Consider the following 27,305-nt stretch of genomic DNA (forward strand, 5'->3'; position numbering starts at 1 on the left):
GGGACACAAAAAACAAAAGTGAAACAGGACTGGATTTCCATGAACAAAGCACATCTTCAGAGAAAGTGAGGTATGTATACTGAGAACTACGATGAGAGGAGTAAGAAACAACAAATTGACAGATAAACAAAGAGTGAGGGAGAGGTGGAGATGTGGTAATTGCGCTGGTTGTCATGTGGCTTGAGATCTGGCGGAGGAAGAGAGTGAGTGAGCATAATGCTGCTCTGACTCACTGAAACCGAGAAAAACAGTGCGGCCATGACTCTATCAGCGCCACAACATTCATTAAGAAAGAAGGAATGCTCAAACTCTGCCTGCCTTCAACCATTCATGCTCAACCACTCGAAATCTTCATAGCACCATTATAGTTCCAGATCCATGAACACGTATGTATTGGAATAATAAACTCGAAATACATGTTAACATTTTCTTCAGAAAATTGCTGTTTGTGCGACCATGAGGTTGCTAGAGCATTCTAGCGGTTTGATATGGTGTTGCCAAAAAGCCCAATAGGCCAATTCACACCGCATCAACGGACGCATACCAATGCTGACAGATATTTCAAGAACCTACAGATGCCAATTCAACATGTTGAAAAAGTGAAAACAAGTGCCCACAAATGCCAACAAACACAGACAAAGTAGCACACTGATTTGACAAATGTGTTACAGTTTGTCTGCGTCTGTCGGTGCAGTGTGAACTGGCCTTATGATGTTCTGGAGCATTGTAACCCCTGAAGAATGTAACTGAAGTAAAAAAAATATCAATTATCAAAAACATGCATTTAGAAATAGATTTGGTGAACTTTCATTTTATGCCGACTTTGCTCGTTTTCTAATCCCCCAGATGAAAATCTTGATTTTAGGAAGCATTCAGACAGCGCAAACACCAGATCCTCATGAATCAGGAGCAAGAGTAACACTGTTAGTTGCCTTAGTAAGCACCACTAATAAAATCTAAATATTATGGACCTGTTCCTCACCGTAACATAATAATAAAACCACTCTGGTTAATTACAAGTAGAAGAAAAAAGACTATATTAACCTCTTCAACGGTAATGTCAAGGCAACAAAAGAATAGGTGAGGAAAAGGCACTCATTTGCTGAAATCTGTACCTTTAAGAAGTCGTGGAGTTAATTGCCTGTTGGTTTTGCTTCAGTAATTCTAATAAAGCGATGCACATTGTCACTTTAATTTACCAACTAAAGCCAAACAGTAGGGAAGCCAGTCCTACTGATAAGAGAATGGAGCTGTCCTTTCTGTCCTTCGCTCTGCATTTCTGTCTTCAACACATTCACACACACACACACACACACACACAAATAATTCTCTCTCCCCCTCACATTCTCCCTCTCCGTTACTCTGACCTTTTCAAATAGGCTGGTCAATAAGGAGAGACACATCCTGAATACCAACAGCACCCTAAAAGCGATAATCCTAAATTGGCTTAAAAGATACGGACACAAACTGTGGAGGATTTGCTTTAGCTGGTTTGCTTTCCTGGAAAATGAAAATGTGGACACCGGCCTTGAGGGAAAAGTGCGATTAATGTATGGACTTGAAGGATGAACAGTCTCACATTTCTCCCGCCAGACCGTGGCAGACTGTCATACTCACCGGTTTCGGCCTGTAGTCAGCAGTGACTTGTGCCAGAGAACTTTCCAGAATCTTCCTGCTGGTCAGAGCGTCCAGCACTGGAGATTGGGACTTGCGGGAGGAAGCTTGAGACTGCGCTTTGAGGGAAGGGGTGAGAGGGGGAAGTTTGGGGGAAGGAGACAGGGGGAGGGATTTTGGAGGGGAGGGGACTGATAGCGGTTTGGGGGAGGAGCATAACGAGAGTGGGAGGGGCTGAGGTGAGGAAGTTTGGGGCTTGGAAGTGGCTGATGTGGTTTTTGGAGAGGAGGTGCGATGCTGTGGAGAATGTTTTGGAGAAACGTCTCGACGTGACTGTGCGATTAGCGCTAACGGTTTAGCGCCTGCAGCCAGGCCTGTGGACTGGATGACGCTGGTGTGGAGGGGTCTTTCTCTGGCTCTGCTGCCCGATATAGATAGCAGAGGGGGTTGAGACAGGCCTGGAGGAGGTGGAGAGCGATGCAGGTGCACCGGAGGAGAGGGCTCTAAAGATGCACTGCCCAGCAGACCTCCATGGAAGTCTTTGGCCTCCAACAGCCTGGTCTTTTCCTTCTTACTGAGCCCAGAGTTTGGTGTTACAATCTGGGCAAACAAGAGAGAAGAGAAAGAAGTCCACATGTTGGTTAAGGTTTAATTAACACTACCAACAGTCATATTCCACTCTCAGTGACCCTCAGCATTAAATAGGAAGTTTTTATTACTCTGCTTTTAAGATATCCACACTTAAAAAGGAGTCACATTTCTTAAAATTAGCATACATCTGTCCATTGTGGAAACAATTAAATATATTGAGTTAGAGTTGTGTTTAAAATGTGGATAGTTGTGAAACAAGCAATATTCACTTAGATAAAATTCATTTTCGATAAATGTGTAAGTCTGGTTACTGTGTATTTAAAATTCATTCAGTTTATTAGAACTATTATATAAATCTTTTTTTTTTTTTTTTTTTTTTACGGTTTCATTTATGTATGACTGACAAATATGCATAAAATTAAGTTTATTACTTTATGTTAAATCTGTGTAATCCAAATGGATGGAATTTTATATGCAATTCAAATATAATTATTAAATTAAGGTTTAAATATTTTTTTAAATATGCAAATGAACTGTAACGAAGCATATATTTTTTTCCAAACTAAGTGACTTCCAAAGCACTGGAGCACTCTGGGATTAAGTGGTACACAACGGTAGGGTTCAAACCAACAATCTTTTGGTTTCCTACCCAAAAAGAGTAATACTGTATGAGCATCTAATATGACCAGCATCTTACTTTCATTTTCTTTTTTTTCTGCCGTTCCTTTTCGGAGTCTGACTCCTCACTGTCTTTACTCTGCTCATCCTCCTCTTCATCATCATCATCATCTTCCTCTCCAAGATCATCAATATCACTGCTGCTCACTCCGTCGCTGTCAGTATCCAGCGATGATCCAGATTCACTCTCGCTTACGCCAGACCCCTCTACCTGCTTCTTACGGGTCTTCTGCATGGGTTGACACAGACCCCAATCATGACTCAATTTTAATCATTTCAACAAATAATGAAAGAGTTGGTCATATATGAGAAGTTTTTGCGTGTTTAGACTGCACACTGCATTCTCGTCCCTCGTATGCATGTCATGATGTTGTACCTTCTCTTTAGGTTTCTGTGAGGGTTTCTCCTGAAGCTCCCCTGTGCTGTTGCTATGGTGACTGGCCTTGCGGTCGCGGGCTTTGGCGTTGAGTGTCCGGCTGTGTTCAGGGGGCCGGAGCGCGGGGGAGGGGGAGGCAGAAGCCGAAACTGCTCCTTTAGCCGCAGACGGAGACAGTGAACGACCATTCACAGCTCCATTCACACCTGCACACAAAAGAGTTTACATCAAGCAATCAGATGCTTTTAAACGATGCAAATCCTTGCTACAAAAGAAAACATTTACATCAACATGTACTTTGTCAAATAGCCTTTATGAAGGATTTGTGGAGTTCAAACTGCGAAAGATCTCCTTATAAGCCACCTTATGAATTCATAACTGGAGGCGACTGCTCAAGGCGATGATTACTGTGAGCTCACCAGCCTGAAGGCAACATTACTTTTGTTTAACTTCAAGTCTGCCTCCAAGGGATAGCACACATTTTCCAGGAGGCAGATATAGACTGGGGCTTTACAGATTAATACCTTTGGAGGCCTGACTGCTCTTGCTGGGTGTTTTGGATGTGTAAGGATTGGCCTCGTGGTTGTGAAGAGACGGGGCAAACATATGCGGCAGACCCAGAAAAGGTGGGAAGAAAGCTGGAGGACTCCGTCCATGTGCTTCTGCTGCTCTCCACCATTCTGAGAAAAGAAAGAGTAAATTACCGCTTTACATGAGATATATAAATATTTGATTATATTATTTTGATTATAAATGCTTAATAATAACAACAGTAATTTTCTTAATCATAATAATCGTATTATTATAATTATGGATATACTGGTATATACTAATACAATGAAATACGGTTACTTAAAGGGTTAGTTCACCCAAAAATGAAAACTATGTCATTAATAGCTCACAATGTCGTTACAAACCCGTAAGATCTCCGTTCATCTTTGGAACACAGTTTAAGATATTTTATAATTAGTCCGAGAGCTTTCTGTCCCTCCATTGAAAATGTATTTACGGTATAATGTCCATGTCCAGAAATAATAAAAAAAATCATCAAAGTAGTCCATGTGACATCAGAGGGTCAGTAAGAATTTGCTGAAGAATCGAAAATACATTTGGTCCAAAAATAACAAAAACTACGACTTTATTCAGAATTGTCTTCTCTTCCGGGTCTGTTGTGAACGCGTTCATGACGCTGCTGAGGTGTTATTGGGTGCACTAATACGGGTTTGGAACGACATGAGGGTGAGTCATTAATGACATAATTTAGATTTTTGGATGAACTAACCCCTTTAATATTGATGTATAAAAATTATCTTTTTGCTTTAGTTTCATAGGACTTATTAGGACTTTTATTGTTATCAGGACTTCGATCATAAATAAACGACCACAAATTTAAGCATCTTATTGTTGTTTTTCTGTTATATAGCATCAAAATATATTACATTTACTTAATATTTTTTTATTAATATTTATTCATTTAGGTACATAGAATTTGGTGTCATTGGCGCTTCTGTCATGAATAAATAGCCATAAACACTGTTGTTATCATTAGTTATAGTTATGGTTATACTGTTAAAAACTAGTATAATATAACATTATTACTTAATATCGGTTACACAGGATTTTGTGTCATCAGGCATTCGGTCACACACATACCTGTGAAGGCTCCTAGCTGCAGTCCTCCTAGACCCCCAAACTCTGGGCGGACTGTCGCCGGTGATAGTAGACCAAAGGCTGGGTGGGCCATGAGCGGGTACGCACTGGGCACAGAGGTTACTGAGCTGACGCTGAAGGGCTGGTCACTCCCCGTCAACCCAAACAGAGGACCTGCCCCATCAAACACACACACAAACATAACACCATTATATTTACATTTATGCGTTTATCCAAAGCGACTTACAGTGCATTCAGGCTATAATTATTATTCTTTTTTTATCAGTATGTGTGTTCCCTGGGAATTGAACCCACGACCTTTTGTGCTGCTAATGCAATGCTGAAGAAGCTTTGTTCAACAGTAATGTGTGTTTAGATGTAAATGAGAGCAGATGTGGAGGGGTTTCCTTGCATGTCCCCAGAAGTTTGTTAAATATGATGAAACCTCCCCTTTAGCTTATTTGGGGACAACTTAAATTAATAATATTTTTTTCTTTTTTAAACCTAAAATGCTAAGTGTTTTCTATTAGGAGTAGGGACAGTCTATTATATTTATAATTAAATAATACATTCTAATTATATAATTATAAAAAAATGTTTTAAGTATGCCTTAATTTAGGCCGTTAAGTAAACGGATGTGTGAAACTATGAGAGACAATTTGATGGCTGTTAATGTTCATGTAATCACAGGCTTTCTGACAGTATTTGATTAATAACTATGATCAGAACAAATGAAAGTCTCCGCGTGATAGAACAAGGAAGTGGGAGAGAAGACGCCCAAGGCGCTCCGGCATCTCTACGATATTCTAGAAGATATCACAGCAACCATTCTGACTTCGATAAATCACTTCAATCTCTTGTTTGACATTGTATAGGCTCTCGGTATACATGTAAACACAGAGCTCTTCGTATTAATCATCGTCATCATCATCCAGATTGCATCCTTTCTGGGATCGATCTCCTCCGGCAGCGCTGATGCTGTCCATTGTCTCCTTCAGGAGTCACATGTAATTTCTAAGCCGCATATTTCATGCAAATTCAATTTCCATTAGGGAGCACAGAGAAGAAAGGCTTGGGCGCACCGTTCCGCCAGCGCAGCGCCGCATCAGCTCTCTCTCTCGCGCACACACACAGAGAAAAGCGATGATGGGAAATGCAGGATTTTTTTATAGCAGATAGCTATAACTCCAGGAGGGACGGAGAGGAAGAGAAGGCCTTGACTTCCCACTGCTGTTGTTTATGTTTAAAGACTGTAGGAACTGTGTGCTGCATGCAGATTTGTTTGCAGGATTTTTCCTTGGAGTCCACTTGAAAAGTCCAAGAAAACTGCAAAACTCATTTTACTTTACCATTTTCCACTCTCTCTCTCTCTGACACTTAAAAAAAAATATTTATTGTTATTTACTTCCTTTCTTGTCTGTCAAAACCCATATTGCATATATGATATAAATATCAGTTTGTTCCTCACACTAAATGTCTTAATAAAGGTGCACTCATGTTGTTCTGTGAATTTCGTGTGGTCAGCAGAAAGCTGCTTGGTTTGAAAGTGATTTCTGTGTGAGCTTCATACATCACTACACTATTGCAAATGGACCCATTTTACTCGCAAAATTTAGCTAATGTGACAGCCCCTTAAAACATTGAATATAGTACGCCCTGAGTCATATCGACTGCATTTACGATTCTTTTACTTAATTTCATCTTGACACAAGGCTGGTCACCAGTGTAAGCATTTTTAAAAATGACAGCCATTTAGAATCAGGACTAGTGACGCTAGCTGATTATTTTTTGCTAGATTCATTAAATGAACTGGTTCAAAGAGTTGTTTGTTATTGAATCGGACTACACTGGTCACACTGTATTTTTATGTTTGCATGCAGCCAGTTAACTCTCATTTCAAAAGAGCAAGATAATCCCATTTTTGCATGATGTGCCTTCTTTTAAATAGGCTCTAGAACATAAAAGAGAGGAAAGAAGACGACAGACAGCTTTCAGTTCCCGAGCTTAAGGCCTGTCCTTTTTAATTCTCACACACAAAAATCCAGTACAGCCTGTATGTTTTGGGGGTTTGTCCTGATATAGACAGTGGCGTCGAAAGAAGGAAAAAAGGACGAAAAGAAAGCGCTTGAGAAGGAGAGAGGCGGATGCTAAGATAAATGAGAGGAAATATTCCCCCAAAGACCATCATCCGCTCCTGCTGGCACACATACACACACACACACACACAAACACACAGAGTGGCAGAAACGCCAGTTTCATATTAATGCGCTTTCAGCCGGCAATAATTAAATCAGCCTCTGAGAGGAGCAGAGCAGAATTACCGGATTACCTGATATCCTTCTTATTTTATCTTTCTCCTTCGTTCTGGCTTGCCCCCACCCCCCACCAACACACCTTCCCATGTTCTCCATCTTCTGACAAACCGAGCCATTTTGAAAAGCGGCACTGTCCTCCCCCACCTGTCTCCTCGTTCACTCTCTTATGTGGGATGCGGCGGAAGCCGATTAATGTGCCCTCCGTTTGCATCAATCACATTTCTACAGACAGATCTGACAGCCGACTTAATTGTCTGTGTGTCTGAGGGGGACGGCTAGAAAAAGTGTGAACATGTGGCCGCCGTTTGTTCTGCGAGAGGTTAAAATATTCTCTGTTTAAGCCCAGATGCACCTCGTTCTCGACCTGAACATCATCTATCGCTCTGGCACGCTTGTGGGCCGGTGATTTAGTGGGACAAAGTGTTAATTGTGTTTAAAGCGGTAATGATAGCGCTGTGAGAACCTGTCGGGGGATAGTCTCATTCTGAACGTTAATCAGCTCAACTAGAACTGAATTACCGAGGTCCTCTTGTCTGTTTAACCCAAGTAAATCACGTTTTTTAATGGATCATTCTGGTTTTGGATTTCTTTCCATTATATATCAGATGAGCAGGAATGCTTGTTATACCGAATATTACAGGAAATCACAGCTATAGTGATATTCAATAATACATATCTCTCTTGCTTATGAAATATTGTTTTTATATAATAATGTTTTATAAGTAAAAAGTTAATATTAAGTACCAGACACAATATGGGCAGTAGAAAGAAAAGCAATATGTTGAATTATTTTCGTTTTACCTCACAGTCGCAACGCAATGAGAATAATGCTAAATGGAAAAAAACAGAAACAAAAATGTTTGATGTCCATGTTTGGCTTTGGATGTCCAATTTAAAGACTAAATGTCTCAGAGGATTATTAGGATTATTACACACACACACACACACACACACACTAAAGCCCGACCGATATATCGGCCGGCCGATATGAGCTAATTGCATTTAAATCGGCATCAGCGTTTATAACGGCCGATGAAACATGAGAAACAGAGTCTCATGCTTCACTCATGTTTTGAGTGTTGCATAGTTTGCCCACCAGAGGGAGCTCTGCAGCTCCAGAGTTGACAGCAGCGCCAGAAATTCACTACAGAACGGTGAGTCTATCGTTCGTCATGTGAAATGATTGTAGATTTAGTTCATACACTGTATATAAAAACGGTGTGGTAGTTCTAGCTAACGGTCCTATCATTATCACTTCTAAATATTCTGTAACATCACTTACAGTCGCTAATGCATTGCTATACTAGATTAGCCACAAAGCTAATACCATGTTTATCAGTGGAAGAGCGCAAACATTAATAAGAGGTCAAACTATAACATTAGCGTTTAACTTATTCTTATTCTATTGCGGTGTGTTTCCCACATAATGACCGCGTAATGGACCTTTCACACAGGACGCGGTATGAACAGGGCTTGCCGCTGGGTTCAGCGTTGCCCTTCAGATACAACGCGATTTGCACTGCGCTGCGCTATGGCGTAGGCGGAGTTTTAAAAACTTTTAGCAGGAGCTCTTTCATAGTCTGTTGTTCCTCCTTTCGGTCAGCAACAAACATGTATCTGTCCCATTGTAAGAAGCGAGCGCTAGTCCTGCTGATGAGAACAATTTGGTGAATTTAGTCTGGTTATGTTACTCTAATGCTAATATAGCTTCCTTTTTAGCAGGCCCCTTAAATGCTTGCTATTAACTTGTTTGAAGGTGGTTCTTCTCAAAATTGACAGCGGTGTGTTCATGACACTAACGTTAACCATTTAACTTCGGATTGATTCCGTAATCTTCCGGTAATAGTAGGCAAGATGATTTTTTGATTCAGACTGCACAAAGAGAAGAGAAGATATACGGGTCCGTTGTGAATGTGTCTGTGAGAGCAAATATAGTGTAGTTACAGTAACTACAGTAGGAATGCCTACCAGTTTTCCTTATCATATTAGTTGCCTGAAGCAAACTACAGCATAATAGAGAGATACAGTGGAAAGTTGAATGGATTCAGGAAAAGTTAGAAGCCAGAACTGAACCTGCATTACCCACATTTTATTTTATTTCTTTGAAAACAATGTCCTTGGTGAGCACCGGAACCTGAATTTTGCTGGGTTCTTGAATTTCAAGAGAGATGAGCATATTTAAAAATCCAAAACTCTGAAGGGAAATATGGCAAAAACAAGAGGTCTCCCTTCACTCCTCTGGTGTGGAAGTAGAGTAGTGGAAAGCTTTGTGGAATATCATCTGTTCATGAGTCTCTCATTAGAAAACGACACGGCCAAAAACGAAAGCAGAGCAGACAGGAAAGAGTCAGTGGAGCCTAACAAACTTTACAGTTTATACTGGAGAAAGGGATTTTTAAGAGTGTCAGGATGGATGGAGGGCAAGCTGTGTTATTGTGCGTGTGCGTTCACATGTGCGCATGTGTTTATGTGAAGGGGGGTGGAGAGTGAGATGACAGCAGTATTAACAAAGGTCTAGTTAATTGGTTGAGATTCATTAATGCAGCAGCTTTTCAATTTGCAGCCAAAACTGTGAGTGCTAAATCCTGGACGGTGTTTTCACATGCTGAACAATAAGTCTGTAATTACGACAGGAGCAAGGCGGTTGCTTTCTTCAGCTCAGACTACACCACAGAAGAAACAAAACACAAGACAGAGTGAAAAGAGATGCTTTACCAGACAGAAGGACTATGAACAGTTGGAAAAGCAATATATATATAGTTCACCCAAAAATTTAAATTCTATCATTTAATTAACCACCCTAACATAATTTTAAACCTGTGTTTTCTTTCTTTAGAGAAACACAAAAGAGAGTTTTCAACTGATTCTGGGTAGACATTTAATTTAGCATCAGCACTCTTGTTGCGCTCTGTGCATTGAAGTATCCTATTACTGTTTTATTTAGAAATCTTTCACTTTTCAGTGGGTTAGTGAGCTGAACAATGCAGACTGAATTGTGAATCGATTTTGTTAAGCTGTTCAGCCAATTCATTGAAAAGATTGATTCATTCACAAATCATCCATAGCTAGTTCTGATTCTAAAAAGCCACAGGATATCTGACTTAATTTAATAAATATTGTGAGGAAAAAAATAAAAAAACAACACAGTAGTGTTGCTAGACAGCTAAAACAGTTTTTGTAGTCACAAGCAAAATCATTTTTTAAAGTATCAACATTATCACTTTGCTACTGGCAGCCATGATAACGAATTACACTAACTTTCAAGAGACGGTTCATAATTTACTCACACTCATCTATTTCCAGACCTATGTGGGGAGTATTTTCAGAAAAAATAAAAATAAAAAAAATAATAATCATTTCGGCCTTTTTCCTCACATAAAGCTATGGTTTGTCTTCAGATGACATAACATGATAGTTAACTCAAAAATCTAAAATCTGTCATAATTTAATCTCCAACAAGACTTCAGTTCATCTTCAGATGATATATATATATATATATATATATATATATATATATATATATATATATATATATATATATATATATATATATATATATATATATATATATATATAATTATTTTTTTAAAAGGTAATTAAATGATTTAATGGTTGAATAAGAGAGTTTCTCTGCCATCTCATTTTGTGTGCCAAATACATGTATTTGTATAAATTAATTGTAAAACTAATTACATATGACTTTCAAAAGCTGAAGTGATTAACTTTATTTATTAGAATATAACTAATTAATTGAACTAATTGCAAGAGCTTAATAATAAATACATTTCTACTGATTAATCAGCGATATAATCAATGATTAGTTGATATTAAAGGTCCCCTTCTTCGTGATTCCATGTTTTAAACTTTAGTTAGTGTGTAATGTTGTTGTTGGAGTATAAATAATATCTGTAAAATTCTAAAGCTCAAAGTTCAATGGCAAGCGAGATATTTGATTTAACAGAATTCACCTACAAAAAACGACACGTTTGGACTACAGCCCTATAGTTCCTGTAGTAATGACATCACTAAAACAGTTTTTTTGACTAACCACAACCCACATGAAAACACAAACAGGGGGCGTGGCCTTGTTGCGCTCCGACGGAGAAGAAGGAAGAGCTGTTTGTTTTTGTCGCCATGTCGTTGAAGCGCTGTTTTTTTCATCTCTGAGTACAATCACCTTTGTTTGGGCTTCCCAGGAACGTTGTACTTTGACATTAATGGTTACAATTTATGTTTGACTCTGTTCCCGAAAATTATAATGCACATGCAAAACTATGTGCAGCTAATTTTTTGCTGAGGACAGCTTGCTGAGGACAACTTTCTCAATCTCAATCAGTTTAATGCTGTATTTGCACAAAGATAATTCTTGAAAGATGGAGCAGTTCCCTCTTTGTCTGGAGAAGGCGTTGTTTATGGACCACAACTGGTAAGTGTATTTTATTATTTAAGTTGGTGCGTTTCTGTCGAATCACAGCACAGGTACCGCTGGCCCAATCAGAACTCGTTAAGTATTTCTGAAGGAGAGGCTTCATAGACCAAGGAAGTCATCAGCCCGTTTTTTGTGACAGTGAAAACAGCAGTATACAGAACTGTGTGAAAAATACTGTGTTTTTTTACACGCGAAACATGAACACATGTTATATTGCACATTGTAAACACAATCAAAGCTTCAAAAAAGCGCGTAAAACGGGACCTTTAATTGACCCAATAATCGTTAGATTAATCGATTATCAAAATAATCGTTTGTTTCAGCACTACATATAACCATAAATTTCACTCATCAAAATGTTCATAAAAACATCCTACAAGTAATCCATATGAATGTGGTCTAATCCAAATGAAAACACTTTATTTTAATGACCAATTCTCGTTATTAATTAGTTGCTTATTTGCATGCATATAATTAGCATATTGCCTGTTTATTAGTACTTATAAAGCACATAATACTGTCATATTCTGCACAACTGTATTTTAGATTCCTTAATCCACCCTGTAACTTAACAACAAATTTACTAACTACTTATAATTCTAAAGTTTTACCATCTAAATCATAAGAGACAGTCAGTTCATATGATGAACAGATTTATTTTAGTTGTATTCAACAGCATATGCATAGAGCATGCACAGAGCACATCACATATGGTAAATGGAACCTCAACTGTACTTGCTTGACACATGAGAACCAACTTTTCACATTTCAAACAAACCCTTTAACAAAGAGTTATTATATACTACCTCTAAGATGCTTTTCTTTTTTGGCTCTTGATAGCTTCAGTCCTAATTCAAACAGAGAACAATCTGGACACTTTGCAAAAGTCTCCTTTTGTGTTCCCCAGAAAAATAAATAAATTTGAGTTTGGAACGACATGAGGAAGAGTAAATGAGGACAGAACTTTCATTTTTGGCCGAACTATCCGTTTAACAGAACAGAATCTGAGAAAGTGAACACTTGTGCCTTATCAGACAAGACTCAATCAGCAGAAAAAAAATGCGCTTTATCACATGTCACTCAGAAAGAAAAAAAAGATGCTTCATCAGACAGGAAGAGAGGTCCCTGATGACATCAGTCTCCAATCTGCCACCAACCACGCAGTCTAAACTTAGAGATGAGCTCAAAGCATACCCGTGTGACACTCGTGGTGTGTGTTTGTGAGAGTTTTGACTGAGCACTTTTCACACTGTAACAATAAGCAATCCTTGCGTCAGGGCATGAAAGAGCGTGTGTGCGCATGAGTTCTTACCGCATGTGCCGAGCGAGGCCGTGGCTCCGTGGTTCAGGCTGCTCTTAACATTGGAGGCTGCTGTGGATGAGGAAGAGGAGGAAGATGACGATGCAGAGGTGGCGGTGTGGACGGAGGCCGGGGTGGTGGAAGGCGAGGCCAGCCGTTCTCCAGACTCCATATCTGTCAAGCACAATTCAATCGATAATTAGAGCGAGCTCTCGCATGCACACATGGCCTGCCACTCTTCCTTTCACATTTCACTTGCCATGAACAATATTTCTATTTAACACCAGCCAGTCTCCTTCACACACACACACATGCACATGTCTGCTCGCAAGATGAAACAACCCCACAAGCATATTTCTACAGGACCCTAATGTCCCGTTTGGGCAGAGGGTTTGTTCGGCCTGTCATGTTAACTATTCATTCACTGTTGAGACATCCTTCATTACGATAGAAGAGAGACACACCTACAGACTTACACACACACAGACACACACACACAAAGTGAGCAGCACACTGATTTACAAGACTATTCACAGCCATTTTTACACAGCGTAAAACAAGCGTTCTCACACTTGATGTGCTTAACAGGCAAATTATGCCTTCAACTGTTTCTGTGGAGATTTCACAGTTCGGAGAGACGCATATTAAAGACAGTCGCACGGAGCCAACATACACACACACACACACACACACACACAAAACCCCACAAGCATTCTCGAATTTCTTTTTCTCTCCTCAAAACATACCATATCCGCACGTACTTTAAACGCTTTAAAATACGATTAGTAGCCGTTAGCGTGTGATTCAAGCAGACGGACAAGTAAACTGTTTGTGTGTTTGGAAATCTTGAGCTTGGTCGTATGTCCGCATGGATACTAATCTGACGAGCAGATTTAGCTGTGGGAAGCAGTATAGCACACATAGCTTTGTTATTCTGTCATTTTATATAAACACTCGTTGACCTGTCCTCTGAGCGGCTCTACTTCTTGTATGTCTCTGCTACACACACACACAGATGCAGGCAAACACACACTGATTAGATCTCAGAGATGGAAACATCCACAGAATATCAACTAATAGCCCTCACCCAAGAGCACTGCTGAAACTAACACACACACACACACACACAATGAAAGTGTCTGCAAATTGGCATAAACAGTGGCAGAGGCCACAATCTGCCTCTGCAGTTGTTATCCCTCTTTTCACTCCACCTGTAATTCGCTTCCTTGTCTCTGCATCCTAACCATTTCCCCTTACTCATACCCCGCCTCCAAAGGTCAAAGGTCACCAGGTCACGACCCTGCCAGCTCAAGTTCATGGCAGGTTACTCTAAAGCTTGAAATTCAACCCTAAATAACTGCTCAAACAATGCTCAGCGGAAAACAATGATTGAATTACACACAATGCTTGAACATACAAGTTTCCCTACATTCTTCAGGATACAAATAGTAGACATATTCTTGGTGAAATTGCGGTGATTTTAATCACAAAAGGGCGCTCGGTCAAATAAGACATGCCAACACAGACAGTAATAAAAGTGAAAGTGAAAAGTCATACACACAAAAACATACATACAGAAAACGCTAAAAAGACTGAGAAAAGACTTTAATTTTCTAAAACGCACAATGTCTCAAACATAAGATATAAAATATAAATACAATTTTAATTATATATTTAAAATAAATTATATTATAGAATTCAACAATTGTGTAATAGATACAATTTAAAACATAATTTAAAATGTTTTCCATCTTAATATATTTTAAAATTCAATTTATTCCAGTGATGGTCAAAATTCAGCAAAAATAAGTAATATTGTAATAAATCATTTCTGTTTAAAATAACATTTTATTCTAATATATTTTTTAACTGGAATTTATTCTTGTGATGGCAAAGCTGAACTTTTTTTAGCATTTACCATTCCAGTCTTCAAAGTCATGATTCTTCAAAAATCATTCTAATATGCTGATTTGCTGCTCAATTAAGATTTCTTATTTTTATCAATGTAGAAATCAGTTGTGATGCTTACTATTTATTGTGGAAATCATGATAATTTTTTTCAGCATTCTTCCATTAACAAAGTTTGAATAAAAGTGCATTTAAATATAGATATTTTGTAGCCTCAAAAATGTCTTTCCTTTCTCCTTGAACAATTAAATGCATCCTTGCTGAATAAAAGTATCAGTTTCTTCACTTTTGAATGGCAGTGTATATAGGTCATATCATCTAACTATCTCCAGCTACTCACTTAGCGTGATTACCGTAAACATCAACGCTAACAGACGAAGGTTTCAAAATAATTCATAACAACAACCATGGTTACTGCAATAATATTATGCCAGGGTATTTACGGATCCAATCCTGACTTAATTATCAGAAATTAAAACAGCTTTAGCATCAGAATTAGTCTGATTTTCTAGCTAATTAGCCATCTTTCGCTGAGGCACTGGAAGGCAGGCATCGTAATCTCCATGAGCTGCGTAATTAATTTGACTTGGTGCACACATCCAATGAGATTCTTGGAAAAAAAACAGCAGGTCCCGGATCCTGTGAATGGGTGAATCTTATGCTAATCGCGATCCGGGTGCTTTGCGGGATACGTTTAGTCCGTGCAATATGGACGACACCTTCAGCTCTCCAGCCAGCCGGGAGAAACACAAACTCGATTCCCATGAACGTGCTTCCAGAGAGAGACACTACATAAAGCTGTGTGTTATTTAATTTACCCTGAAAATCAATCATACACTCCTGAGGCAGTGAAATATACTGCTGAGATTGCGGTGTTTGGGAGAGTATGTGTGATTTAAGTTTGTGCGTGTGTGTGTGTGTGGATCAGAAAGAAAGACAGGGCACAGAGCGTGTGTTTATTCATAATGCTGCGTATCTGTCTCCAAACGCGCACATGACCCACACTTCTCACTTGTTATGGCCCGTGGTAACAGATGGCCAATGCTAGCCACGCTAATCTGCCAGCAGAGTCGTCAGCATGGATCAGTGCTAATCAGAGCGTGCCAGCAACCACACTGACACAAAGACTCCATTTTCTTCAACCAGCACACGCTTAGTGCAGGCCTGTCAAATTCTGGGTGACTGGGTGCAAGGGAACAGCGACCTTTGACCCCACATCGCTGCTAATTTCTAGATGCTGTGGCATAAACGCTCATTCCTACAACCGGTAAGTACACAGGACGCAGAATACATGGTATTTTCACAAGGGTGTGAGACTGTGGTTAACAAGTGTCCAAATACATTCATCTCCCCGGCCCTTATGACTCATTGATTGGTCGCAGCGCTGCGTCGCTATTGGCTGGAGCAGCTTTCCTGAAGCGTGAGATGGCTTCGCCTGTCGCAAGACACGGTTGCTTGGTGACACTGGCAGTCACACCACTGTCTGCGTCCCAGGATGCACAGAGAGAGAGAGAGAGAGAGTGCATGTGCGGCGTCGTGTTAAAAACATCAGTCTCTAAAGCAAGGAGGGGACGGAGGATGTTGAGGAGAAATGATATGTGGGCGGTGGCCTGTACAAAGAGGTGTGGGATTCACCTTTCTTTCTTCAGCTGTCTCAGTTGTGACTGAGAGGGTATTAGATTTTGTGTGTGTGTGTGTGTGTGTGTGTGTGTGTGCCGCCACATGGATGCATAATCTAGATGTCTTTAAGAAAAGCAGGACAGGTCAGACTGATAAAATTGATTTTAGAGTGCTAAAAGCTGCAGGTTTCTCCACAGCTCCATGCATCCTTGTCCGTTCAAGCAAAATGGGAAATTCTACAACTCCGATCATGAGCCACACCATCTGGTTTATCCTAATGCAAGGAGACAGATGCCACTGATCATGTCAATGCACCTTTCCACCGTAGCAAACATCAGTCTTATGCTACACAGTGTCAGATCAGTTGAAATTCTAAGGAGGGGAGTGTGATTTAAAGCTGTAATATACGTGTGAGTGTTAGTGTGTGCGTGTGTGTGTGTGTGTGTATTTGCACGTTATGAGTAACCAGAGACCAGCACCTCAACCCACACCCAAACAAAGGGCCCGTGACAGATGGTGGAAAGCTGCATGCTGGGATACTTCGGCCTTTCGTCCGTGAGCTGTTCTGTGGTCCAATGAGGAGTTATTAGATCCGCTTCCACAGCAACACAGATCAGAGATACAGAACAGATCGTCTGCCCAAACAATGCCACACAAACAATGTAAAAGGAGACATTTTATCCACACGCACACACTGCTATCCTACAACTTGAAGAATTAACATCTCATCACAAGCAAAGAGGACATGCAGTGAAATGGCGGAAGCTTTTGTTCTGATCTCATGATCTCTCACTCTCAGTCAACTGGAAAGCATCACACACATTCCTTTAGGCTGTCTGGTGCTGACACACACACATACACACAAAACAGAACCTGCTGGTCATGCCCACATCTGTAGTTGTAGTAGTGCATATAAAGCAGCTACATTTAGCCCTAAGACAGCAACGGATCCATTCACACACACAGAATCTTTTAAAGAAACTTTTTCACACACACACTGAACTACTATAAAAACACTGTTCTCTGCCTTGTAAAACTATATATTTATGAGTTTAAGAATTGATAAATCCATCAAATAAACTAGTTCTGATTTGTTGTGGCACATATGGGCTATCACACTGAAATGGTGCTCATAAGAATGATTGAAGTTTGAATTCAGTTTACTTCTATGCCACTTGTACTATGTCAGCTATGCAAACAAAGTATATATTACCAATTAAAAAAAAAAAAAAAAAAAAAAAAAAAATAATATATATATATATATATATATATATATATATATATATATATATATATATATATATATATATATATATATATATATATATATATATATATATAAAATAAATGTATATATTTTTTTTTTAATTGGTAATCTCTCATTGTGGTATCTCATTATACACTACATTTTATATAAACCAAAATATACAATTTATAATGAAGAATGTATAAATGTATTTTATTATAAATATCATGCTGCACATTTGAATAATAATAATAATTTTAATTTGTGCATTATTTCTAATAAATTATGAAAAATTTTGTAGAAATGTTTCTTTAAGAAATGTGAAAATATATTGTACATAGTACATTTCTAATTAATCATTTGTATTTATTTTATTACAATAATATATGAAAATATGTAAACATTAAATTTTAAATGGTGTATTAAAAAGTTAAATAAATGTATAAATTATATTATTATGAAAGAATACATATAATAAAATAAAACAAAATAAATATAATTTATACATTTATTTTCTAATAAATCACATATTTGTTATAAAAATCCATGCAAAAGGCTTTGAGAAAATATGTAAAATTACAATTTGTGTGTAAATAAATATGCTGAACAACTTCGAGCAATCGATTTTTCTTCTTGCAGCAACTTGATACAGGCTTTATCAAATATCTGGAGCTTGTGCATAATCACTTTCTCACTTGCACAGAAACACCCTTTTCACCCCATCATTTCCGGTTCTCTCTATACTAAGTCATTTGACAAGCGTCAAAGTTTAGGGACCACACAAAAAAAAGTGTTTATAGTCTGCAATGAACTAAAATATCAATGTTAATTTATGACTGAGCTCCATACCTGTCTACTTAATGACTGCATGATCTCCATTACAAAACATGAGTCTGACGCACACATAATCAGCCGGCTGACCGCCAATGAAATGAGCATTCTGATTGGTCAGTTCAGAGGAGAATAAAGAGTCTCACAGGATTCAGCAGCATTCTTTGACCTCCGCAAGATCCCAGTGGGACCATTGAGGATCATTAGATGTTTAGCTTGCCACAGCACGTTCAGTGTGTGTGTTTATGTTTGTGCGCAGGTGTCTGACATCCCATCTACAAGCAAGCGCAAAACAAAACTAGATCGCTCTAGTTTTCACAAAAACTACTGAACTAGGTTTGTCACACATTGCAACTGAGCGGCGATATGCCGACGACACACCGTTAGAAAGAAAGACGAGAAACAGTGTGAATGTGTGTGTGATGGAGAGAGATATTCTGTCCTTTACAGAAGCCCATTTCTTATTCACTCCGGAGGCAGTGGATCCGGCAAAAAACGGATATATTTAGACACTCCATTACAGAGAGAGCTGTGTGTGTGTGTGTGTGTGTCTCATGCATGTCCCTGTAACTCCATTAACATCCACACAAACACATTCTGTGTTCACATACATGCACAAACAGACAGAAACATAATTAAACTACGTACAGTTTCATCACTTCTATTCTTTTCTCCATCAACACTGATCTATACCTGTATTACCTTCATAAACATGATTTACAGCTCCACAAAAGAGGAACACACATCCTGCCCTCCCCTCATGTCCTGTGTTTGTATGTGTGTGTGTGTGTTTACATTGACAAAAGCATAAACCTGATGAGAAAATCCATCTCCTGTTTCAGATTGGACAGAGCAGAAATATCTTCTATTGATCACTGCAAAGCAACCATCAGCTAAGAAAACAGCCATGATTGGCGAGACAGGCGTGCAGTTCCGCACCGCTCTCCCCATAGACTGTGTGTGTGTGTGTGAGACAGTGTCTAGCTCTAGGGATGATTTAAACATTCAAAAGGGAGTAAAATCAGCGTTTCAGAGCTATAACACAAGAGTCATCATATTTCTACATGGAACGAGGGATGAAAGTGGCGTGGCGTCTCAAATAAAAGTGTGCAAAGAGGAGAGAGGGGAGTAAAAAGATACCGAGTGTTGGTCGAGAGAACAGTGAATGAGAAAAGGCAGTAATTAATAAGTTATAGATTGGTTCTTTGAATAACTTTGCATTATTCATTGTGGGGTTATGATGATAACCGTGAAATTAGAGATTCATTTTCATCTAAAGACAGAGAAAGACAGAGGGGGAGAGAGAGTATGATGCACTGAGACGCCAGTCCTACTAAACAAAGAGGTTCCAGTCTTTACAATCTCCACACATACAGTCTTAAGATCCAAATGCAAGTAAAAAGTCAGTCAAATGCAAGAGAAAAGTGGTTTTTTGGAAACTTTCTAAGGAATAAGTGATGTAAGCAATTTAAATCATTCACATCTTCTAACATCTTGTAAGTTTATCCATCTAGGACAGAATATAATTAACTATATCTTATTAACAGAAGCTAGGAGTGTCGCAATATGAGTTAATTTTACATCTTACTTGTATGGGTTTTTTGTATTCTAATTAAGTTAGACTTAGTTTTAATATAAAAAATAATATTACTATTAATCACACTAATAATAATATATTTACAATTAAGATAAATTTAAGTCTTTCTGCAGCCCCCTTTGTCCCAAAGTGAGCCCAACTGCACATAATAATTGACCAAAAAATCCTGTGTTTGTATCATTAACTAAATGACACATTCACTTTAAAACAGAGCAAAGTGATCAATGAAATAATAGCAAAATACTGGGACTTTACTAGTCCAATAGTTATCCATAAAACTGAGAAAGGTTAAACATGAAATCTTTCATATAGTTGCATTGTATAATTAATGCAGACAAAGTTCTTTGGACATCTCAGTGCAGTTCTCCACAGTTTTCCTGTGTATATGAACATAACAAATGAACTCCGTTCCATCTCAGAAGTGTGCTGTCATTCACTTTGAATCGCTCTAGTTTCACTTCGTCACATTTTCCCCAAGGTGGGGTCCAACAGTCAGACCACAAGTGAAATACTAACTAGCATCTTTATAATTTAATTTTTCAAAATTATTACAAATTCTAATATTAGAGTAGCAAGGAGTCAAAATCTGAATCCAAAAATTACCTGCTGAACATAAGAAAATCAGACCTTTTCTACAAGACCTATTTTCAAAGACCTATTCACAAATCTATTTTCTTGTTCTTTTTTCAAAATGCAAATATATTTAAATCTAGATATTGGGCGACAAATGCAAGGGAAAAAATATACTAGATTTTCAATATGATCCCAGTCCTTTGGACAGGGCACCAAAAAATGAGAACCCAAAAATAAAGTACAAAGTTTAGGGGAATTCTCCTCCTGCTGTCACCATATTAAATAACTGACACTGAGGTCATATGGTCCTGACTAGTTAACACCGGCTCAAAGTGTCAACTGGAGGTTAACCTAGACGTTTCAGTACCACCCCTAGTCTATAAATCAGAACACACACACACACACAAACAAACAGTGACACTTCACATAATTAAATAGCAGTCAAGTTCAATTTACTGAAGTCATTAGCATTGTTCTGTGTGTGAAGTGAGGAATACAGTCTCAGAGACAGGCAGACAGAGCTGCAGATTAACCAAGAACTATGGCTACTTGAGCAATTTTTGTTTTAAATATTGTCATTCTCTCTTTCACACCCTGTCTCTCTCTCTCTCTCTCTCTCTCTCTCTCTCTCTGGCCTTCAGACTTAATCCAGAGCTGTCTAACCATCTGCCTAATTTTAGCTTAAAATACACACTGAAGTTTCCTACTCCACTCTGCGCATCACACCCCTGTCATATGATCCTTTTATTCAACCCTGACCTCCTCAGACAGACCGGTCTAAAAAAATAAAAAACACCCACATCTGTGCACCCAAACACGCTCCCTGCCACCATCTCTGCGTCTGGGCCTGCTTGACTGTACCGGCAGCCTTCCAGAGAATTCTCCAAGTGCCAGGACGAACACATGGCGACAACCGCAACAATATTTCAAGGCGATTACGATTACCAAGGGCTCGGGCGACAATCAGGCATTGGATTACACCGTTACTATGCCTGATCTTTTAAACAAAGGTGGGCTAAGCCGTGGAAACCGTGAGGAATCCCACACACAAGTACAACGCGTGTACACATGAGCGGAACATGCAACTAATCTGGGAGGACTAAACGGAATCAGTAGGTTTGCCGCTAGCTGTCAATCATCTGGCATATGGGAGGAGTCAGCCACAGGGTCAGGGAGGATGAGGTTGGAATTTATGAGGGTATGATGGCATCGTCAAGGACTGCAGGCGAGCAGGTGGGTCGGGGGCCGTCAAGGTCGAGGGACACGCGGAGGATAAGGAACATGGATTTTGATCCGCAGACCTTCCCAGGCCCTGGATTACACCACAGCCCACCCGTTTGCATCAGCCTCTCTTCCTCCAGAGAAAGAAAGAGAAGCTGACAGGAAAGAAAGGAGCAAGAAGGGGCGGAAAGAACAGAAACATAGCGAGAGAAGATGAGAATAGCTCCTTGGCTGATTTTTCTGTTGGCTGCTGGGTTTGAGTGGGACAGCAGGAGTGAGTTAAGGTAAAGCAGAATGGACTGGCCCAAATCCTTCAATCCTAAACACTGACACGCACACAGGCTTTGTTCCAAAACCTAGTACGCTGCCTACCTAGACAGCATATTAAAGCATAATAGGTGCAGCCTTGACAGACTTGCGTCCAAATATGCCTACTTCCATATTATATATAGTAGGTAAAAAACAGTATGTCTGAATTCACAACATTCAAAAGACAGGAGGTGAAAAGGATAACCTACCCGGATAACATTCTATCTACACAGAGAAGTGTGTATCTGATGGACTGTGAAGCTCACTAAAAACATGGTTGATAAGTCAAAAGAAATGTTTATTATAGAGATAATTTCATGACACAAAATTTGAGTTTTATCCAATATTTATGTGTGCTATATTTTGTTATTTATATTAGTTTAGTTAGCTAAGCACCATGCTAAGGTTAAATAAAGAAAATTCAAGAATTTAAATTCAAGATTCTGTTTAATGATTTTATTGCTGATATGAAATTCTTGGAAATTAAATTTAACAAATAGTTTTGGAGATTTTAGTCTAACACCATTCAAGTAAATATTAGCTGTACTTGTATGCGGAGGTGTGCTATCCATTCACACTGTTGGAACAAAATGCAAAAATTGTGCCTTTAGGGGTATAACAGCTTATCACTGATGCTGTACACTTAAAGGAACAACTCTGTACCTTATCTACCCTTAAAAGGTGCATATTAGTACTATTAACTACTATGAACCTTTTAGGGAAAAATATGGTACAAAGATGTTCTTTAGAGGGTACTGCCCCAGTGACAAGGTGTTATACAAGGTACCATTTTTGCACATTTTCCCTGAGAATGTACAGCAGCCAAGTGAACAGGCTTTGTCCAAATCAGCCACTTACGAGGTTCCATTTCTGTTAGAATCCAGCTGCCTATTTAGACATAAGATAGCAAAGTAGAAAGTATTTTAAAACAGAGCTACTGTGATCAGTTACTGCAAGGCTTCATCAAAGATGTGCTGATCTGGATGGAGAGATCATGCTAAAGGAGAGGATCTAAAAGCCTAGACAGAGAGATCATATTAAATGTGTAGCTGTGCGCTGGAAGTGTAGTAGCCGCAGTGTATTTGTGTGTAATGAGCTCATGTTCTGTTGTCCCAGCTAAATAAAGCCTGAAGGCACCATCTCTCTCACTCTCTCCGTCTCGGACTTTTCCAACCACCTCTCTCTCAACTTAAAATGCTGTCTTTGTTTTTCCTTGTTCTTTTTAGAACAGACCTTCTTTCTTTAGTTAACATAATGGCATAATTAGGCGTTCGTTTAAAGAGATAGTCTTCATTTAGCTTTATGAATTCTTCCTTCCGCACGGCTCGTTCCTTCCCAACAGAAAACCAATTATGTGAAGTTTATGTGGATTTGCCAGCCAAATATAGGCAAGACTGTTCATCTCTGATGATACCATGCATGAGTCATATTGTGCGTGTCTGTATGTGTGAAAGACACCCATGGTGCATCTAATGAGATGAATACTGCTTATTTGTTTGTTTATTACTTATACACAACTCTGAAACCAGAAATAGATTTTGACCAAGATGGCTGCTGCAAAAAATGCCTGTTCCTTTTCCCTTATCCAGTGGGGCAAAGGTCACTGACAGTCAGCTTGTCTTAGCACAGACGAAGAAAGCTTGAATCTGGTCGTTTCATTGTCAGTCTGTAACAATGACCTATCTCTGGACAGTGATTCCAGTTATTTTTCATTCAAGACATACATTATCTATATCAGCGATGGAATGCATTAAAGGCACCGGATCAGTTGAAAGCAGCCAGCATGCGGACACACACACAGCAGGTGAGCAGCCAGCTGTCATATCCTCACGCCTAGTCCAGGGTACATCGCTCTGACATTTCAGGAGCGGCAGAGACAGCCGAGCGGAGCTGTGTGAAATGGCGGCGTGAGCGTGATCTCCAGACATACACAAACACACACGCACAAGTGTGGTGGATTCGGGGGTTTGAAATGGCGACCGGTCTGCCATCTCTTCATAATCGCTCAAATCCATGCACACACACACACACTCATCCACCCACTCATACACACACTAACACACTCACAGTCTTCTCTAGATATTATCTCCCCTGATTAGCATAATCTAATCAATTTCACAAAATTGTCTTTTAATTACCAGGAGCTCCTCCGGTGTGAAACCCTCAGAGGGCCGTGGAGGGGAGAGATCTTCGGGCGCCCCTCACCGGTTCATTGGCACCTGCTCTTTGCCTTTACACATTTGTTAACTAAATGTAAACACGCTAGCATTAGCATTGTGCCGTTTCACTGGTTTAAAATGGCAGCTAAAAAATAATCCTGGACCGATTACAAATCTTTCTCCAAAAAAGATTTTCTACTTTAACACAATTTACGCCCGTTCAATCACTCTTTGTTTGTTTATGAGATTTTGAAGTGTTTACAGGCAGAGACTAATGACTAAAAGTCAGGCTGTAAACACGCTCTTAATAAAACTAGCCCTGCGTAACAGTGAGTAATCGCGGCTGATCCTGCCAGTTTGCTCGTGTGTGTTTGTGATCGTGTGTGTGTACTTTGCCCGTGTGGGAAATGATTAACATCCAGTGACTCACAGCCCCCAATAATAACACGGAGAAGTAAGACAACACACACAGACGAGGTAACCGCACAAACACGCTAAATCTAGACTGTGCAACACACCGCCTGCATCCACCTCGTCCTCCTGCGAGAGCTAAAAACCACAGCGCGGGATGACATGAAAGCTGTTTTAGCTCAAATACGCGCGAGTTAACAAGTGAAGGTCTGCATCTGAACAAACTCATGCGGAAATCCAACCGTCTATTTCTCTCTTGGGAGAGAGGTTGTCCTCAGGGAACTGTTGCTCAGTTGTGAAGTTTATCCAGTTTATTTCGTAACAAAGCAACCAACTGAAGGAGTGACACTTTAACTGGAAACCTTTAACTTACACACATCCGTCAAATTAGACTTCGCCACTTCTGTAATATAGAGGAACTTTTTTCTTTTACTTTTTAATTTATTTTTTTCATGTTTATTGAGAGGATAGCATTTTTTCTGTTATAGCTGTCATTAATATTCATGAGAAAAGCCTTTAATGGTCAGCCTCCACTTTCCTTTAAGACCCTCATCACACGACCTGGGACAATATACAGAGGTACTGGTTCTTTTGACATCCCTAAGGTGAATAAAAGGCTATTTACACAGAACATGCATTCCACTGCATTACTTTTCCATTTTCTATATACAAGCATGCACTAGATGGACATCTTTTACCACTGTGTTCACATGTGTTTCTCTGTTTTTCATTACGCTGCTCACATTATGCATTTTTGTGTTGAAAATGTGTAAAATGTGGACTCTACAGATGCAACAGATTCAGGAAATGCAAGCTGATAAATGCTATCGTCACTAAAGCTACGAATGCTATAAATCTATGTGCTCTAACTGCTAGGCCATGACTCTGACAATGTTTCTCTCTTTCAAATAATTACTTAATTCGCCTTTTGAGCCAAATACAAACCGGTAGGGAAAAATCAGACTGAGGTCAATATAATCTAAAAATGATTTTACACTGAGCTTTATCTGAAGGGAGAAACAGTGAGAGACAGACAAATCATAAGAAACAGACCGAGGTCCCTCTGATTACTCCTCATCCATCCTTCTATACTCTTTCCCTCTGTCCTCACTCTCTCATCTGATCGTTTCATCCAATCAAGGTCGCTCACAGCTGCCACACACAGATGTGGACACTGAACCCAATTCAAGCTTGAGAGAGGAAAAAAAAACTTGAAGCAGCTGTGTGTGACAATAGAAACAACAAATAAAATGCTCACACACTCTTTAAAACACACATTGTCACTCTTCAAAGACACACACAATGTTCATACATTGTGTCCATCTACACAGTTTTGATAAGCTCCTCTCTGTGAGATAGCAAACACTTAGAATTCAGTTTGAGAAATAACAGACGTTCACTGCTGTGGACTGCACCACAAGCACTTTACTATTGGCCTGTTTTATCTGTTTCCAAATGAATGAATCCAATCTAAACCGAATCCTGCCCCAAACAAATCCTGCTCCCAATCAGTCCTTGGTGAAGTGAGGTGACTATAAGGAGCTCTAAACGCTGGCCATGTAAAAAAGGAAAAAACGGCCATATTCAGAAGTGCTTTCTTATGTGCTCAGAATATGATGCATTGCAGGCAAGTAGCCATTTAGCAGACGTTATAATCCAAAGTGACTAAATACGTTGTGTCAAGACACCAACGCACTCTGGATCATACCCAACTTTTCCCTCCACATGAAAAGTGTTGGACATCTAATGGTGATTTTACCCTTTATTAACTATTAACTAGAATGATTCATTCTAGTTCACTCCATACTTTTCTGCCTATATCGACTGACTAAACATACTGTAGTACAGGCTGTGAAGGCACATTTTATTGGTTGGACCTACTAAACGAATATGTCTCGGAGCGGCACTGAACGAGACAGAATGAACTGGGGCGTTTCGTCTGTGAACAAGGATCTGCTGACTGACTGATCGATGTTTGATTAGTGCACCATATGAGTCTATCTAGTTCTGAGAATTATGAATGAGTAAATATTTCTGATTGTCATACACAACGAATGACGTAGGAACATTAGCAAAACATTAGTAAAACACATTATTTAGGCTGTTGTGGTTTTATTTTAGAATTTGTTTTCCTAGAGCTTAACAAAATGGAAGTCAAATGACAGATCCTATTTGTATGGAAAACAGCTTATCATTTCTCTTTGATTTTGCACTGGCACCACCCCATACATTCTGAATACTACATTTTCCAAAAGGAGGGTTTCCCAGTGATGCCATAGAAGATCCATTTTAGGTTAAGCGCCAGTGCTACACTGGTAATATCTAATGGGTCATCGCTTGTGAAGTTCAAACCTATGACCTTTCAGTTACTAGCCTAGATATTTAACCTATATTTCACACCACCCCAAATAAGTTATGTATGCAAAAATGTTGGGCAAGTGTAAAATACCAAATTGTTGTATTTAACAGACTTTTCA

The 27,305-nt window shown here is 39.2% G+C and overlaps 1 protein-coding gene across 21 annotated transcripts in view; it reads right to left on the minus strand.

Annotated features, from left to right (window-relative positions):
• LOC113050812 (bromodomain adjacent to zinc finger domain protein 2B-like) overlaps positions 1-27,305 on the minus strand; it is an 82,024-nt gene that overhangs the window by 25,779 nt on the left and 28,940 nt on the right. For 20 of the 21 annotated variants that reach the window (XM_026214149.1, XM_026214147.1, XM_026214141.1 and 17 more), the window contains exons 3-8: positions 12,966-13,127; positions 4,913-5,083; positions 3,784-3,939; positions 3,260-3,465; positions 2,903-3,112; positions 1,618-2,214 (exon numbers count right to left, since the gene is read on the minus strand). In XM_026214149.1, the coding sequence (XP_026069934.1) occupies positions 1,618-2,214; positions 2,903-3,112; positions 3,260-3,465; positions 3,784-3,939; positions 4,913-5,083; positions 12,966-13,125 (1,500 nt within the window). In that variant the 5' untranslated portion in view covers positions 13,126-13,127. Of the gene's footprint in view, positions 1-1,617; positions 2,215-2,902; positions 3,113-3,259; positions 3,466-3,783; positions 3,940-4,912; positions 5,084-12,965; positions 13,128-24,396; positions 24,416-27,305 lie in introns of those variants that run through there. The other variant, XM_026214132.1, reaches the window with a different exon arrangement.

The sequence above is a fragment of the Carassius auratus genome, chromosome 31 (genome assembly GCF_003368295.1).
Source record: "Carassius auratus strain Wakin chromosome 31, ASM336829v1, whole genome shotgun sequence".
In the NCBI taxonomy this organism is placed as follows: domain Eukaryota; kingdom Metazoa; phylum Chordata; class Actinopteri; order Cypriniformes; family Cyprinidae; genus Carassius; species Carassius auratus.